General features: G+C 47.5%; 1 protein-coding gene across 1 annotated transcript; it reads left to right on the top strand.

The window, feature by feature from the left end:
- The first annotated feature begins 308 nt into the window (after positions 1-308).
- Positions 309-5,024, top strand: CCDC177 (coiled-coil domain containing 177). Its single transcript, XM_048854867.2, has 2 exons — positions 309-697; positions 1,516-5,024. Exon 2 carries the CDS (start codon positions 1,535-1,537, stop codon positions 3,485-3,487), a length of 1,953 nt encoding a protein of 650 aa, XP_048710824.2. The 5' UTR covers positions 309-697; positions 1,516-1,534; the 3' UTR covers positions 3,488-5,024.
- The last annotated feature ends 13,807 nt before the right edge of the window (positions 5,025-18,831 follow it).

The following is an 18,831-nucleotide window of genomic DNA, read 5'->3' as shown; positions in this document are numbered from 1 at the left end:
GGGGCTTTACCATCAGGGTAAAGACTCTCTCCAGAAAGAAGAAAAGGAGTACTTGTGGCACTTTAGAGGAAGAATTCACCTGGCCCTTTTATTTCAGAGTATTCCAAAGAGTTAAAACAAGAGGGAGGGGAAACCTGGGGAAGCTAATGAATTTGTTTGTGAAATTTGTCACCTCCTCCACCTAAACCACCCCACACTAAAACCGCCAGACAGGATGACCCCAGTGTTACTTGGAGAACTGCTCATCATTTATTCATAGTCCCTTCTTTTTGACACCCCCCCCCCATGAAAAGAGAAGCAGTTTGGGGTTATGGGTGGTTTGTTCCCCCCCCCCCTTCTTCAGCCAACCCTTGCTCTCATCAAATCCCAGCCTCTACCAAGGATAGCTCTGGTGGGCGTGAGGGGAGGGGGAAGGAGACCGAGGTAAATTGCAAGATTTTGGAGGCTGCAGAGAAGAGAGGTCAGCGGTGTAACTCTCTGTCTCCTTAACAGAATGCCTGAGATTGCACCCTCCTCCTGTGTTTAGGTGAAGTGTCTGCGCAGGGTTTGCTGGGAGCCATGGAGGGGCAGCTGCTGCTGTTAGCACCAGTAACCTGATCCAGCACTAAACAGCTTGTTACATCTACTGAAGAGGAGGCGGCGAGGGGACAAAAGCCCACGGTTCCGCCTGCCGCCGAAAGAGCCAAAGCAAAGTGCAGTAAGTGAATGACGTCCACGATTCCGCTCGATCCTGAACGATCCAGGAAGGACGTTTAAGCCTCAGCATGTTGCCTGCAGGCGGAGGCTGATGCACGTTTGTTTGGGGGTGGTTGTTTTTTTTAGGGCGGGGGGAGGCAGGGGCATCAGCCGGGAGTCCCAGGCTCACAGGCATGGGGCGGGAGGTTCTCCGCGTCGCAGGATGATGCTTCTGTGCTCGGCGGAGAAAGCGCGGGGGCTTTTTGCCAGGCAGTCTCTCAGCGGGGGCTCTGCACGGCCAGGGTCCTCGCGCTGCATCCCAGCCGCGGAGTGCCCCGCGGAACCGTGGCGCTGAGAAAGCGAAGGGGCGTTTGCTCGGCTGGCGCGGGGGGTTCGATCCGGCGGGCAGCCGCCCCCTCCTTTGGGAACAAACGGAAGGGCAGCTTGGCTCCTCTCCGCCCTCCTCACTGCCCCCCTGCCCAAGGTTAATGTCGGAGAGGGGGAATGCCACTTGAAAGCCAGGGTCTTTGGTCCCGGCACAAATAAACCTGCCCAGCCTGGGACGCCTGCCTCCCACATGCTGTCTGGGCAGCCGGTCCTTTCACGCGCCTCTAGCTATGACTTTGCAACTCCCGGGAGAAATGTGACTGCATGAAATTCACACAGGCTGGGCTGTGCCTCCAGGGAGCGCGGACTGTTTTCCTCTCAGGGTTGCATCAGATTCGTGTGCTTGCGAGAGCAGAGCCCGGTTAATCCCCGCGTAGAGTACATCGGCTGGCCGGGGTATTTATTGTACGATTGATCCCCCAGTGGGTTTTGTGGGTTTTTTTCTCACTGCAGAGTCTCCGGCGGGTCAGGCATGGTGGATCCGGCGGCGGAGCCGGGCGAGGAGAAATGCATAGACCCAGGCGGCGCAGCTGGAGATGGGGCGCCCCCGGCAGCAGCGGGCGAAGGGCCCCCGCGTCCGCCGCCGCCAACGCCCGCGGGGGAGCCGGGGAGGCGCCGGGAGCAGTCCCCGCTGCTGCACTTGGACCTCTTCAACTTCGACTGCCCGGAGGCCGAGGGCAGCCGCTACGTGCTCACCAGCCCCCGCTCCCTGGAAGCCTGCGCCCGCTGCGCCGTCAAGCCGGTGGAGCTGCTGCCCAGGGCCCTGAGCGAGCTGGTGAGGGAGGCCCCGGGCAGGTCCATGCGGGTGGCGGCCGGCCTGTACGAGGTCTACGAGATGGACCGGCAGAGGAAGCTGCAGCAGTGCCGGGAGGAAAGAGAAAGGATTATCCGAGAGGAGAAGAGAAGGATTTTCACTCCCCTCATGCTAAGCAGCCTCCCCTCCTCCCCAGCTGCCAGGATCTCCTTCAAACCCACCACCAATGGGGGCTGCGCCCCAGCCCCAGGGGCAGGGGCTCCGACTGGGACCAAGACCAAGAGCCACTCCCTGGACTCGCTGCAGAAACGGAGAGAGGGGTTCTCCACCAAAACATCCTCTGAATCAGGGGCATCCTCGTCCTACAGCGGAGAAAGTTTTAGGGACAGATGGACCAAAGGGACCCCTCGGACTAGGACGGTGGCTGCCATGAACTCCCTGGCAGGCAGAAGCTTCAGCCTGGGGGATCTGAGCCACTCCCCACAGACCACAAAGAAAGTGGAGAAGATCGTCAAGGAGGTGAAGAAGAAGAAGGGTCTCAAGGAGGTGCCCAAGAGGGACAGAAAGATAGCTGCCCTGATGATAGCCAAGCACCAGGAGGAGAACATCCTGAATGAGCAGAGGTATGCCGCCCACCTCCAGTGGGACAGCCAGCGGCGAAGGGCCGAGCAGCTGAAGGAGCAGGAAGAGAAAGAGAAGCAGAGGGCTCTGCTGCAGTGCCAGAAGATGTGGGAGTCCCAGGTCGAGAAGCGCCGTGGGAAGCTGACCCAAGGGCAGAAGGAGGCTACCATGATGAAGCAGAGGCAGTGCCTGATGTATGAAGAGAGGTGGAGGGAGCAGGCAGAGAAGCAAGACAGAATGAAAAGGGATAAGCTAGAGAGGGCTGTCCTGGAAGACAAGCAGAAGAAGCTCCATCAAGAGCACAACCTGAAGGTAAAGGAAGAAGACAAGAAAGAATTCCTGGAACGAGAAGAACATCTTTTGCAGGAGAAGATGTCCACTGCTGCACAGAAGAAGCTGAAGAAGGAGCTACAGCTGCAGAAGGAAAAGAAGTTGCTCAACCAAGCTGAGAAGCTGAAGCATGAGGCCCTGCTCAAGGAACTGGCCAGGCAAGAGGCAGAGGAGAAGGAGATGCTAAAGGCCTCTGTGGAGGTTAACCTACACAAGGCCCAGGAGAACTATGAGCAGCTAATTGAGAAGAGGAATCAAGAGCTAAGGGAGAAAGCTAAGCGGGAGGAGATGCAAATCCAGAGAGCCAAGCTGGCAGCTGAGAGGAAGGAGAGGGAGCAGAAGGAGCACTTGGAGGCCCTGGCCAAAGCGACAGAGAGGAAGCTCCAGCATGCTGCCCAGGTGGCTGAGGAGGTGGTCCAACAGAAAGCACGCAAGGTGGTCCTAAGCCGCCTGGAGAAGGAGAAGATGCAGAAGGTAAACAAGCAGAAGGTGGAGCAGTACGAGGACTTCCGACGCAGGGAGATCCTCCTGTCCATTGAGAGGAAGCTGGAGAGGAGCGAGCAGATCTTCAAGGAGAAGAAGACTGTACTGGAAAATGCCAGGTCGGTCGCCCGGGCATCCTTCCACGTCCGGGAAAAGGTGCGGGAGGAAACGAACATGCGCACCTTTGACAAGATGGTCTCTGAGGCAGAATTGCACGCCAGCCTGGATAAAAAATGAAAGGCCTTCTCTTTCTGTGGATAAATGGGGAATACATCATCTGGTGCCCATCAGAAAACATTAGAAAGCCCTTTCATATTAGAAAATTTCAGGTTTTAACCCTGATTTATTATTTTTGGGAGTAGGGTACAGCACAAACCCCGTGGCAGCTATTTCACATAACTTCTAAAAATGCTTTTGTTTTGAGGGTTATTTTATGAGACTGACCTTTGTTATCCCTACCAGAAGAGAAGTTACCCTGTCCCCACTCTACACAAAGATGTGTGCAAGGATTAAAGCAGAAGCACACAAATTTACTCAACTGAGGGTTCCAAAGGCAACTTCCCAGAAACCTGTGGGCCACCTCAAATTTGCCTAAAATGGAGCAATTTGCAGTCACCCTCATCTTTATTATGACAAGGGCACACAATAGAGAGTACATATCTCAGCATGTAACACTTCATTTTGATTTGAGTGACTTTCAGCTTGGATCAAGAGGTTGGGAACTGTCTTCTCCTTGTGTCATGCTTCCATACTAAAGATGAGGATGGCCCCATTATAGAACTCCATGGGTTGCATTTGGCCCATGGTTTGCACTTTATCCACTACTGATGTAAAGTGTGGAAAGAGAGGTGCCTATTACAAGATTTTTTAACACCATGCAAGAAGATATCATAACCACAGCTGGGCATTTGCCGCAAATCAACATTTACTCAAATAACCCCCCAAAGTTCGTTTTGATGATGGTATTCACAACCCCTTTTATTCACTTTCCGCAGATGATCGCACAAAGGAATTTTTGTTTGCAAGAATGTTTGCAGAAAGGGAAATTATCACAAATACGATTGCAAATATGCATTCCTGGGTTATTTGCACAGGAAGTGATTGTGTGGCCTTCTTGAAAGCTCTGTATATGTGTTATAGAGTTATCCAATCAGGGAGCAGAAATAATACCATGTGACTTAGGTGACCAATCACACAGCTTTAATAGCATATTACGAACTACTACTTGACATGATAGCTATGGTGAAAGGTTCATGAGCAATCCATAGACTGAAATATGTTTGCACAAACCATTCACTGAATAATGTCAGAAAATGAACAAACTTCTGAAAACCTGCCTGTTTACAATCATTTGTGAAAAGAAAAGGGGATTAAATTTGTCAAGTAAATTATTTGCAATGAATAGTTCACCCAGCTCTAATCATGACTTACTAAACATTACAATATTTATTTGTCCATTGGTGCTAACGATTATGTTCTGTTCTTTATGGCACAGAAAACAACAAACGCACATTCGGGGACAAATTGTGTTTTGTTGTGGATTCACTCAGCAGAGGAATGTGGCATTTTCACAACTCTAACTAGGTATCTTGTACAGAGGAATGAGCCCTGCTGTTAAGGAACTGGGACTGTGAAAAGCCTGCTCACACCTCATGGAAAACAATCTATATATAGAGATAATTCTGCTCAGATTTTCTGCATTTATTTTCTCCTTAGTTATTGTTATGAAAACATAGCTGCTCCAATACAGAAAGCGTTGCCATGTTTCTTACAAGTTTGTGGTGCACCAGTAGCTTGTTCACAAATGGGAGGTTTAATCCACTGTCTGTGATATCATATCAGGTTGCTGTGGAAATGGTGATGTCACAAACAGAACATGATCACTTCAGATGGGGGAGAGGCTGCAGGAGCAGCAAAGCTCCTGTGTTCATACAAATAGCTCTAATAATACAAAATACAGGGGAAGAGAAAGACAAAATGTGTGTTACGTTTCACAGATTCATTTCTAAATAGATTGCTCTTCAAAGTTTTCCTTGAGATGGCAACAGATCTTAAAAGATTTTAAAGAGGATGTTAGGTTAGTGGCAATGATAAATGTTAGACCAGTGTTACCAGGGTATGAACCATGGAAATAGTGTAAAAACCAGTGATGGAAGTGAACAGGCTGGTGGTTTATACCGAGTCTGATGGTATTTGCTCCCTCTGGCTCACTGGGAAGAAAGACAGTATTGTCTAGCATAAACAGAAGGGTATTAGGAGTCAGGAAATGTGGATTTTATTCCCAGCTCTGCCACTGACTCGCTGTGTAACACTGGGCAAGTTGCTTATGGTACATCTACATTTCAATAAAAACCCCGAGGCTGGCCCAGGTCAGCTGACTCGGGCTTGCAGGGCTCGCACTGTGGGGCTAAAAGTACAAGTGTAGACATTCAGGTTTGCGCTGAAGTCCAGGGTCCAAGTCCCCCGCTCCCCCATTGGGTTTCAGAGCGCAAGGCCCAAGTCTACGTGGCCATCTGTAGGCCTGCAACATGACCCCAAGTCAGTTGGCCTGAGACTCGCTGCTGTGGGTTTTTTGGTTTTGTTTTTTGTTGTTGTTTTTTTGCTGTGTAGGTGTATCCTTAGAGCCTGATTCTGCTCCCACGGAAATGAATGGCACTGATTTAAAAGGAAACAGAATCAGGCTTGTAAGCCTTGCTATACCTCAGTTTACCCATCTGTAAAATGGGGATAACATCAAACTTTGTAAATCACTTTAAGAGGTTTAGATGAAAGGTGCTAAAGAAATGCAAAGTATTACTAATGTTTATTTATAATTATATGTATTTATTTCATGTCTTTGTTTTAGTTCGTAAGTAAAGTAAAACATACTTGCCAGGAATTACTTTTGCCTTTGGAAAGCACCAGCTTATACCAAATGGCAAGAATATTCAGAAATGTAGGGAGGACGCTGCTGGATGGCCACGCCCAGAAAGGGTTCTCTTCCCTCACCCCCACTGCTTGGTACATGTGTAAGTCTGAACATGAAAATAGGCCGAATTTCTCCTGTGCAAGCATATACAGGCCAGCAAGGCACCCTCTTTTTTGTACTTAAGTTCTCCACCAATGCCCTAGTGGCCTCCACAAAGGTCTAAAGCAGGGGTTTCAAACATAGGAGCCCAATGTAGCCCACTTGATGTGCTGATATGGACCGAGTGACATATACAAACTGGGCACAATCTAAGCTTTCATTACAAAAAAAGAGCAAAGGTGAAATCCGGCCCCAATGAAGTCAATGACAAAATGTCCATTGATTTCAATGGGGCCAGGATTTCAACCTTGTTTCTAGCCCTCTGGGCTGAGAAGAAAATCTTCCAAATGTGATGTGAGTCTATCTAATGCACTGTTGTTTCAGGCTCTCTGCAGTCCCAGAAAAAACAATGACTGAGAGGTAGGAACTCCTCTACCCCTATTCAGCTCAGTGGGGGGGTGGGGGTGGTGGGGGTCAATTTTAAAGGCCATTGCTGATCATTTTAGCAGATATAATGGGGGAAGTGAGTGATGCTGAATGTGACAGTACATACAAATACATAATAATAGCGGAAAATGTAATCAGTCCAAAAAGGTCACATTCTACTCTGCATGTATATACTTTCTAAATGTAGTGGCCCTGATCCAAAGCCCATTGGACTCAGTGGGAATCTTTCCATTGATTTCAATGGGCTTTAAACAAGGCCCCAAATCGTGCAAATTCAGAAGTACTCAAACTTGTGGCATCAAAGGCCATGTCAGCAAGCTTGGCAGAGGCCTGAGAGAGGCTACTAGAGCCTGCTCCTGCTTCTTGTTGATTTCAGTGGGAGCAGTGCTGAACATAGGGAAAGACCATCCTCCCTGACCCCTGCCAGTGATTGCACCTGCAGCCAGGAGATTTGATTTTGGTAGTTTCCACTTGTCTGTGAATTTTCTTGCTTGTGTTGGTTGTCAGAAAGTAAGTGTTCTAACACTATTTTGTGATGCTGTGTTTAATAGCCTTTTAAAAAGCAGGAAAGAAGGGGGAAACAACAAAGTAAAACAATGAAATATCCATCTCTGTGGTGCAGAGAGCTGTAACTACCTGAGAGTGATGAATCATGTCACTCCAAGCTATAAAGCCAATAACCATGCCAGTTTCCAACAGAATACAGCTTTGCGGCCCTGTGGCTAGTTCTCTTCTCTCTAGTATGGCAGACTCTCCTGCACGCCTTCAGTCACTGGTTTCAGGAGTTTGCGCAGGCTGGATATGCTGTGGAGGCAGCAGGCAGTGCTCCCCTGGTGAGGCACGAGCAGCATGTCCCATGGCTGGTAGAGCTCCCCCACCTAGGAGACGTGTACATGAGCTCTGAAGGGGACTGCAAACTGTTGCGAGCTTTGGCCCCCAACTCAACAACGTATGTAACTTTAAGCATATGTTCAAGTGACTTGCTGAATCAAGGCCTTTGGGAGCGAGTCGACTGGAAAGAAATTCAGCCATCACAGTTTTGTGGGGGGAGATTGTCATAAGCACAAAGGGCAGATAGGTGTCCAGCTCCCCTGTAGTTCCTTTGAAAATTGCCCCGTGATATTTACATTGCACGGGCACATTACATCAGTACAACCTGATGATGTTTCAGTGCAACATCGTTACCTTTCATACAAATGTCATTGTGTTGCAATGCAGCCTCACAGCCTGCTGCGTTTGTAGGCTATGAAAGTCGCTGCAGGATGCTCAGACCCCTTACAAGTAGCACATGCCACATACGGCATGTTGAGTCATCATGCAAAAATTAGAACGATTCTGCAATTCCTGAGGCAGGCAGCAACCGTCCACCTCCCTTGATTGAAAGCAGATTACCCTGGCATGGGGTTTTGAAGGGGAGGGGCAGCCAAGGGAAAACACAGCGGGGAGGCAAGAAAAGGGAGGCTCCTCGGTAGTGAATAGTCCCCAAAACACTTAGGAAATAAAGTTACTGCTTATATAATGCAACCCATTTTTCAAGTGGTTGAGAGAACCAAATAAAGGAAGAACACAGGGTCTAAACCTGCTCCCACTGAAATAAATGACTGAACTCCCACTGATTTCAGTGGAAGCAGGATGTGACTGAGTGTGCCATACAATCACTGACGGGGGAATCTCAGCAAGGCTAGTTCAGGCAATACCCAAAGGGTTGGCTCTTTAGCCCAACCTCTGGAGTGTGGAAAACTGGGCTACAAATCTACCCCAACCCCAACTCCTGATATTTCCAGCACATCCTGGTTTTGGTCAGAGTGGAAGTGTCAAGAAAATCACCCTAATGCTACTCCAGCCCTTCTGGACCTGGTCAGAACCTGCGAGTGTGAAGGTAGCACATCAGAAAGAGAAATGAACACCAGGAAAAAAGGTAATGGAATGGGTTTCCCCTTCCAAAGAAGTTCAGGGTTTGGATTAAGGTTCAGGACCAAACGGATACCAGTGTTAACTGGGTGGGCGGCGAATCAGGTCCAAAGGGGTATGTGAGAATGGGTGTGTGTATGCCGTTCATATTTCACCCAGCCCAGTTCACCCAGCCCTATTTAAAATAGTGTCAAAATAGGCCTCAACCAACAACCCAGATCCAAACACACCTAACCTAGGGGTATGTTCAAAACACAAATCCAGATGTGAAATTCACAGTTAGCCTCTTTGGGCCAAACCACTAAGATCTTACCCAGCAAAACTCCTATTGACGTTAATGGGATTTTTGCCTAGGTAAGGACTCTGGGTCTCAACATTTATAACAGGATGACCTAAAATGCCAAATTCCCCATAACCTTGAAAGGTGCTAAAAAGCCAGGTCTGGATCTGAATTTTGCATCTTGAATCGATTCCCATGTAAATTGTTATTCCTTTAGAGGATAGTAGCTTTTCTGTGCAACCTGATTGTGTTTGTTCCAGCTTCTAGCCCAAAAGGATCCATACCAGTTGCCAGGTAATTTTGCATACATCTCCTGTCTCCCTTGTAGAGCTGTGTTCAGTGGCAAATATCACTGTAGTAGGATATAATACCACTAATACTATGCATAGTATTCTTATAGCACTTTACAGACTTTCCTAGAGCAAATCTCTACCTCCTGTGAGGTAGGTAAGTATTATTGTCCCCATTTTACAGATGGGGAAACTGAAGCAGAGAGAATTAAATTACTGCACTTGCCTAAGGTGCTATTAGACGTCAGTGGTACAGCTGGGATTATCACCCTGGGAGTTCCTGACCTCCCCAACCCGTGTTCTAACTGATGACTTTCCCAATTGTTAAGGGAGACCTGGTTCCACATGATAGCCGCAGTTCTGAACCCTACTTTCCAGATGGCACTGTCTTAGAGAATCAAGGATTTAGAGTCAAGCTCCCATCGTTCACTCTCCTGCATTGTGCCAAAGTCCAGCAACACCTGTGGTGCATATAAGATTTCCCTACTCCTATATGGAAGACCATATAGGAGGGACCATTTGGGGGGGAGGGATAGCTCAGTGGTTTGAGCATTGGCCTGCTAAACCCAGGGTTGTGAGTTCAATCCTTGAGGGGGCCATTTAGGGATGTGGGGCAAAAATTGGGGATAGCTCCTGCTTTGAGCAGGAGGTTGGACTAGATGACCTCCTGAGGTCCCTTCCAACCCTGATATTCTATGATTCTATGACCATAAGATGTAGTTGCATGGGCAAAGCCCTGTGGGGAGCCCTGGACTAGAAGAGCAGGGCCACTGCACGTCAGGAGTGAGATGCATTAGCAGGGGAGGGGGGGCTTGGACTGAAATGGTGCAGCAAATCAGGACTGAGGTCCATTGGCAGTGCTTGGAGGGCAAAGGGGAGGACAATTGCCCAACACCTGTCTAAGTCTGACTAGGCCACCACTTTCATGAACATAGACAGTAACACTCCTTGTGGGGTTTAAATTGTTAAATGTGCAGGACCCAATTCATCCCAGAAGTAAGCACACTGACATCCGTGGAGTTCCACCACAGATCAGTGTGACTCACACAGTCTAACCTCTGATGTGTTTGTGAGTATTGCTGTGAATCATTGATTTAGTTCTTATCGGATAGACTTTCCAGGAGCGCCAGGGGGAATCATTCTCCAACCTCTGCACTGTATCCACGGAGTGGGATGGGAGGGTCGCATATCTGCCTTTTTATTTTTAGGTGCAGTGGTGGGTTTGTCAATACTATGTGCTCCATGCTGCCTTCTGAGCTGTGTGTGGAAGGCAGACATTCTGACCGAACAGTTGCAGCACTGCTGAGCTGGGGAGGATGGACCAGTATACAGGTGCCTTACACAGCAGAGAGAGAAACACTAGAGGATAAAAAGAAAAGGAGTACGCGTGGCACCTTAGAGACTAACACATTTATTTGAGCATAAGCTTTCGAGAGCTACAGCTCACTTCAGCGGATGAATCAAGTGGAAAATACAGTGGGGAGATTTATATACATAGAGAACATGAAACAATGGGTAACATGTTTCATGTTCTCTATGTATATAAATCTCCCCACTGTATTTTCCACGGCATGCATCCAATGAAGTGAGCTGTAGCTCACGAAAGCTTATGCTCAAATAAATTTGTTAGTCTCTAAGGTGCCACAAGTACTCCTTTTCTTTTTGCAAATACAGACTAACAAGGCTGCTACTCTGAAACTAGGGGACAAAAGATTAGACTCTGTCAGATGCTAGTAGAAATGGTGGGAATATTTTGGGTTTTTTGGAGGGGGAAGGATTGGGGGATTTGTTTCTCCACATCCTTAATCAACCTCAAGTTAACCTGGGGGGGGGGGGGGGCGGCGGCAGGGAGGCCAGGGGCTTGAATTTTTGACATCTGGCTTTAGCCAGAAGACACTCTTCTCTTTCCCCTCAAAAGAAATCCTAACCGTGTTATTTTGAGTAGCAGGGGTTGGATGATTGCATTTTGCTACAAACTGAAAGATGGGCCCACTTAACTGAAAAAACTTTACTACGATTTGCAAGTTTCCTGCTCAAAAATGCCCATTCTGAATGCAAGCAGCTGCAAAATGTGAATTCTCGCATGTTTACAATTCAAAAACCAGCCGTTTTCTTGCAGCTTGAGGAAAAAAGTAAACTGGATGAGGCACGAGCAAGATCACCCAAAACAAAAAAAAGCAACAATTTTTGTGTGCAAAAACAGAGTGGAAAAAAGTCCTTTAAAAACTTGTTATTCCCAACCTGAGCCTGCCATTTGCCGTGGCAACGTGAAGGTCAATGGGAACTGGTAGGCCAACGGACTGGCCTGTGCATCAACCAGCTACTCCCAGCAGTGTCAGGACTCCAGTCCCTTGCTTCAGGGTGAGATTTGTTTCTCCATCTTAGAACAGTGCACCATATAAACTACGTCCTTGCCCCTATCCAAGTGCACTGCCTGGGAGCTAAGGAGAGTCTCTCTGCTCCTTTATGTCTCCCTGCGCTCAGGCTGCTCTTTATGTCTGCAGGCCTGCTTCTCAGTCACAAAATCCCACCCTATGGCCCCAGCCCAGGGTGCAGCTGAGCCCCAACTAGCTCACCCTCTGACGGTCACTTTGTCCTTATCTACCCCCTGCCCTTACAGTGGAGTCATACTGGGAAAGATCTGGTGGCATCTATGCTCAAATCAGCACCTTAGTTAGAATTAGAAGTGGAGTAGAAAAGCAATGCTGTCCTTTGGGTTTGCTTTTAAATAGTAGCAAGCGGTTAGTTTTATTACCCACATTAATGGAATTCCCAATAAGTGCACAATGAAGGTATTCCACTCTATAGCACCAAAAGCCACCCCTCAAGAATTAGAATACAAAGACCTTCCAGTGTGAGCCCCACAATCTGGCTCCTATCCAGACACAAAGTAAGCTCCACTTACTTTGTGTCTGGATAGGGGCCAACCGCAGTCACAATCTTTGTGCTCCCAGAGCACAAGAATTGGGGATCCAGCGCAACCAGTAGCACTAGATTTATCAGTAGTGTAGGGTGAGCATGGGGAAACAGCCTGTCCACAGCAACCAGCAGAATTGAGCCAGTTCAGGGGGAGCTCATGCTCTGCCCCGTTAAAAGTTTACTGTGCAGACCCTTCTCTAGCCTCCATTCATTTAGGCCAAGATTTTATGTTGATGTAAGGCAGAATACAAAACACGAGGTGAAACCCCAGGCCCCATTGACTCAGTGGAGCCAGGATTTCAGCCAGGGGGTGTGTGGAGTGGGTCACATGAACATGCTTAAGAGTGTGGTTCTGGAGCCTCGAGCACAGGAGAAATACACAAGTGCCCCTGCCCAAATCCCTAGAGTGTGCAGCAGCTCTTATAAATTAAAGATGGTGAGTTTTGCTGTGTGTGGATCAGACCTGCAATGGGAGGGTGTATCCAAAGAAGCACAGGTTCAAACACTGCTCACACCACTAGGCAAACTTGTACCCAAAATGCCACATCTTCTGTGTGACTCAAGAATAGGCTCCCAGAGTATGGGTTCTTCTGGTCCAGCCACAGGGAAGGACCAGGCCCTTTTCTCTACAGCATAAGTGGTGTTCAGATCACAGTGCAGTTATGAACACTGTGAAGTGAAAGTCTTCTGATCATGAAGTCACAGGATGTTTGAAGCCTCAGAGATCCAACTCTCTCCCCATACACTCTTTCATATTTATAAAGAAAACAATGTAAAGGCTGCCTCCTCTGGCATGGATGAGGGAGCTTCCTCGTTCCCTTTTTGTGGCTATTATGCCTCAGGGGTTGGGAGGCCTGTCTAAGAGCTCCAGTTCGGGGACAGGATTCCTGAGGATTGGATTGTGTGCTGACCCAATGGAACTAGGGAAAGGATTTTTTTTTCTATGAGACATGGGTATCTGGGATTGAGGCCAGAGAAGATTCTTGCACGGAAGTGAGATAGAGGTGGTCTTTCCACCCACAAAGAGACTGAGAAATTAATTCAGAATTTTATGCAATACTAATGGGAGCTGCTGGTATTTACTTGCCTTTGTGTTAAATAAAAGGATGCATTCAACATGAGAATGCACAGTGGCTGATGCTCTGATTCACAGAGTCTGCTAAATGCTGCAAGGTATGGGAAACTTTCTGTGCAGGAGAGACACCGTCTTGTAATAAGAAAAGGAGTACTTGTGGCACCTTACAGACTCACAAATGTAGGTCACGAAAGCTTATGCTCAAATAAATTTGTTAGTCTCTAAGGTGCCACAAGCACTCCTTTTCTTTTTGAGAATACAGACTAACACGGCTGCTATTCTGAAACCGTCTTGTAATAGAGACTCTCTGTGACCCCTGCAGGAGCTCCCAGAATCTGTGCATTCCTCTTGGCTCAGTACAACATTGTAACACTGATTTGCTCTGATTCCACTAGAATCTCCTAGAATCTGCAGCTGTCTGTGTGCAGGGACACTGCGCTGTAATGCAGACACCTTCCTACTGATATGATGGAATTTGCAAGCTCCTCTCTTTAAGGGACAATGTCCATACCACAGATTTCTTGTGGTGCCCACAGTCTCATGATATTAAAAAAAAAACTTTCCCTGCTGGAGACACTCTACTTGTAATGCAGATATTTCCTGCAGGATCTCATCAAATCTGTAAAATGCTCTCTGTATGGACATTGCATTGCAATGCAGATTCTGTCAGATCCTGCAGGAATCACAGATCCACAACTGCAAGGACATTGGCCTGTCATACAGCTACTAAGGGATTCCTGCAGCATCTCATGGTATCTGCAAGCCCTTCTGCTTCTTTTCAGATCATTCTGATAGAGTTCATGGAAAGCTGCTCAATCCCTCCTGTGTAAAATACATTGTGAATCATCACTACATTCTGAATCTTCCTCTTCATGACAACACATTGTCAGGGCTGGCCCACAACATTTTGGCACCTGAGGTGGGGAGCTCAAATGACGCCCCCATGCCCCCTCTCTTGGGCCAAAACTTTGAAAGGTCCCAATTCTGCCTTCTTCCTGTTCTACACCTCATGGTACTGCTCTGCTACCTACCCCAATAAAGGAGAACTAACAACTTAAAATGCCTTGTTCAAAAATTTTAAGTAACACGTAACTTTCAAAGGCCGGAACAGCAAATATAACTTTTCTTGTCTGCACAGTAAACACTGGCATTTTTATCTGTTTGAATAATCGAAGTGGTGCTTTCCGTGCCTTCTTGGTTGCAAAGATTGGAACTGCTTCCTGCTGAAGGTCCACAGTCTGGGCCAGCTCATGCTCTATTGAGATGGTTGGAAGGCCGACCAGCCTCTCCTGTGTCACTGTGGAGCATAGATGTGTTTTTATTAACTTCAGCTTGGAGAAGCTGCATTCTCCACAGGTAACTGTTACAGGAAGTGTTAGAAGTATGCGCAGAGCAACAAAAGCATTTGGAAAGAGGGCAGTCATCTTATTTGTGCACATATATTCCAGAACAGCCTTTGGAGTTGATCCTGCTGAAATGTATCTTGAAAGGGCTTTCAGTTCATCACCTAAATCACTTGCATCAATATCGCACATGTCATCATGTGTCAACACTGTCTCTAGTGCCCTGCATTGCTGGTGTGGGTCCTCTTCAGGTATAGTGAGGCGGTATGGAATATCATACAACATCGCAAATATACTGCTGTGTTCCTTGAGCTGCATGAAACGTTCTTCAACTGACTGTAGTGTATACTAGCACTTGGTTAAAGAATTCAACTTGGAATTGTTGTTTGGGGTCTCTTATGGGATTATCCCGTGCCTCGTAATCAAAATGTCTTCTTCTTTGGTGACTCTTGAATGGGTGGGAAAATAGCTTCAGTGTTGTTGGGGACACTGGGGCATGGCCACTAGGTAACTCGAGGGGATGGAAGACCACGAGTTGATGAAGCCCCCTCACACTAGGCCCAGGTGTCCTTGGCCCCCCTCCTGCCTGGAGGCACTCGCAGCAGCTCTGCGTACTAGGCCCAAGTGTCCTTGGCCCCCCCGCCTGGAGGCACACACAGCAGTTATGCTGAGAATCTGCAACAATATGTTGCAGAGTCAGTCTGCCTGAAACTAAGCAAGGCCACACATGGCAGATATGGAAGAACAATGCTGAATAAAGCAGCTTTATGTATAGTTTAATAAATGATACAGAGAACCAGGGAACTAGCTGGGAACTGGATTGGCTGGCTATATGGATACTTGGGGCAGCTTGCTATTGGATAAGTATGCTGGGAAAAAGGATGTATAAAAGCCTGTGTAACTTCCTGCTCTGTGTACAGGATTTGAGATTCAAATCTCCCTGTACCTATTTGAAGCTTCAAATAAACTTTTCTGCTTCTCCACCCCGTTGTGATTATTGGGTGTAGCACACCGGGTAACGAACCAACTTCAGCTGTTGTTTAGCCTCTTGTCACTGGGTGCCGGCAACAGTGTGAAGTTCCTCTGCCAACTTCTGTGCACTCTTCAGAACGTTTTGAAATCCCTCATCTGACCGGAAAGACTGTAGGTATGACTTTGTCCAGTTCTTCCATTGCTCCAGACCTATCAAAAACTGGAAGAGTTTGCAACAAAAACTGTATGCAGCATTCTGGGTTTTTGAGCACATAAGCCATGGCCTCTCCACTTTGTGACCATTGGGGATTTCACACCAGTAATGTGTTGGATGGACACTTCTATTTTCATTGTCTTTGGGGAACATGAAGTTTTTCACTTGCTGTGGCCTGTGCAGTACAAGGAAGTCCCTCAGGCTACTGCTCAAGTGGGTCCACAGTCCTGGATCATCTAGACTTAAGGAACTAAACTCAGCAGCAGCTGTTTGAGCCTCCACCACACTCTTCTCTGATCTACATTTTTCTTCAGGAATGTACCCGGTTAGATCCATTTGAGATGAAGATATGGACGCTGCAGTAGTTGCCAGGTCACCTGCACTCTGACTAACTGGAAGATCTGGCATCTCCTCACCACTCACATCCCCACTGGGGCCAGAAGGTTCACCGTGAACATTTGTGTCTGTGTATCTCAGGAAAGCTCCTTTCTGCTTAGATAGAAAAGCTTCCTTTGCTTTCTCTCTTTTTCTGAATGCCGCCCCAGAGGGGCGTTTTCTTCTTTCACTCATGACTGCTGTTCTGTGCCAGCTGTAGTGGCTCTCAACACTCAGTTGAAGGGGACAAATAAGCAGCTTGGTAGCAGGGCCTGAGTGAGGGAAGATATCAGCGTCTTAAGGGCCTAACTGGCTCCTACTACTTCAGTCGATTGCCTGTTCTCCTCAAGTGGGTTCAGGGAAGCAGCAGGAAACAGGAAGCTCCCTGAGAAGTTGGTGTTAATGAGTCCTGGGGGTGCTAGAGAGGTACATAAGAGGCTCCTCCTCCTCTCTCTCCCTGCAGCTCCTGCTGCTTTCTGTTAGTGCCTCTCACCTTTTCTCCTGCCTGTCTGTTGTCTCTTGTGCCCTCCTTCCTCCAGCACAGCACTCCACGATCTCCGTGCGTCTAGAGCAGAGGGAATACATATGCACCAGCAGCAGACACAATTTTCTACACTTTGTTCGCCTCATGGTAAGGCCAGCCCTGCACATTGTGGTGTCCCAGGCGTAGAATGCCTTGTGGCATGCTGTGTTCAGGGAAGTTTTGTTGGGAAAACACTCTGTTAAACATACAGGGCATGGTTTTAGCTCAAGCCCTTTTTCATTAGGGAGCCAGACGTAGAAAGTGCAAAGTGAAGAAATGCGTTCCGAGAAAAAGAAAAAGAATTGCTGAGCATCTGGGAGAAGAATGAGAAGCCATAAAGTGGGATATTTAAATCGGCTTGAAATTACAGCGAATGAAAGTTGTGTGTTTTTGCCAAGTACCAGAGCTATACAATACACAGCAGCTCCTAAGTGTTGTAAGCAGGTTCGGAATGAGCTCTCCCCAGAGTGTCTTTCATACAATTTCCATCCCAGAACGCTTCATAGAATTAATAAATAAAAAGTCAAAGGAGAAATCAAGAAGCGCAGGTGATGGAGAAGAGAGGTTTTCTGATGGGATTTGTGACTAGATGGAATGGAGTGGAGAGATACAGAAAAGCTATTCCAGACAGCTGCAGAGAAGGCAGCTCTCACACTAACCCTGTGAAGAAGAAAATTCTAGGGGAGTGATGGGAACGGGGACTACAGGAAAGCAAGGTGCATAGGGTTGCTGGAACAAAACCCTGAAGGATCTAAACAAAGGAGAATGTTGAACCTTGCAGTTAACTCCTTGCCCTTTCTGCATTTGACAAATATTAGACTGGAATTCTATTTAATTATTACAGGATCGTGATTGTTTCCTTGGGTGTTTTGTTTGGAAGAGGTGAGAGTTCACAGAATGCCCTTTGGAACCTCCCAGCTCTGTGATCAGAGGACTTCCACCCCACTGACAAGCCCTCACGCGTGCAGCACACCCTGCTGTTGCTAGGCTTGCCTTGTTAGTTTTGCTTGTTCAGCTGATTTAAGATTTTATTTTTAAAATAAAGTCCAACTTCCCTTTGATCTGCTTCCCCTTCCCTCATTACTCCCTCCTTCTCCCATTGTACACCAGCAGGGGCAATAGAGAGTGACACCAGGTGTTCCCTAGCCCTGACAGGGGCTGTGCACATTAGTGTTACTTCCAGCCTCTGCTAGAGTAGGGAGCAAGGGACCAAACTCCCATCCTGTGAGTTGCAACAACCAGGCCTATGGGGCTACTGCAGTTTCTGGTGCTTTAGCCATCTTACTTCTAAGGTGCCTGTCTCCTGCATGTCAAATGCTGTGCATAAGGCATATAATGTGGGGTTGAAGTTCTAACCAGTACATGCAGGGCCAGCTTATACACATTTGTTTAGAAAAGTCAGTTTTGGTAAAACAATTATGAAAATTATGAGTTTGGGGATTCATGTCACCGCTGTTTTCCCTGCTGCTATTAACACTGTACATTGAACTGTAATCGACGGGTGGCAAACTGGGGCCGATACAGGATTCGTTGATTTTTGTTAGTTTGGAGTGGGGGCAGAGTGTCTCTCTGTTAAGCCAATTTCCAGTGTAGCCTGGACCCTAGACACAGTACATACAGTAATTCAGATTTTGTGAGCAAACCGTTTGCCTAGGTCTGAGTTTATCACAGGTGGGGTCATGAATACAAAGATGCCATGAGAGACGCCCATGGTGAGAAGTGTCCCGCTGCTCTGTGCGAAACCTGAGGGGGTGCCAGGGCTAGCTGGCCTCCTTCAGCTAGCGTGCTTTCCATGGATGCCAAGAAACTAAAGGGGTAAGGAACACCAGAGGGCAGAGAAGGGGGAAATTACTTTTAAACAAAGACAGACCAAAAACGTGACCATCCTAGGAGCAAGGTACAGTATCACCACCGATAGACCTGCATTGTATACTTGGCATTTCCAAGGTAAAGACCCTATGTGATGGTCAAGCTTTCAAGTGATCCCCATTGTGTAACACCCGCTAAGTGTGAATCAGTTTTATGAAAGACCGCTCCATCCTGAGCACCATTCTCTTATTTTGCAGACATATCTGTCTATTTTAGTAGCCTGGCGCTATTTTGAAATGACAACTGCCACCGAACCATCCTCGCCCCAACTCCTACAGCATCCCACCATCCTGAGGCTGTGGATGGCCTAACCACGGTAAAGCAATAGTGCAAGTAAGTGGTATGGTCAAGTGGGT

Source organism: Caretta caretta, chromosome 6 (assembly GCF_965140235.1).
Source record: "Caretta caretta isolate rCarCar2 chromosome 6, rCarCar1.hap1, whole genome shotgun sequence".
Lineage (NCBI taxonomy): Eukaryota > Metazoa > Chordata > Testudines > Cheloniidae > Caretta > Caretta caretta.
Note: the sequence above shows the minus strand (reverse complement) of the source record. Positions and strands in the feature narration are given on the sequence as shown.

Coding starts and splice junctions, on each gene's coding strand:
- CCDC177 (XM_048854867.2), top strand. CDS start 1,535: ATGGTGGATCCGGCGGCGGAGCCGGGCGAGGAGAAATGCATAGACCCA.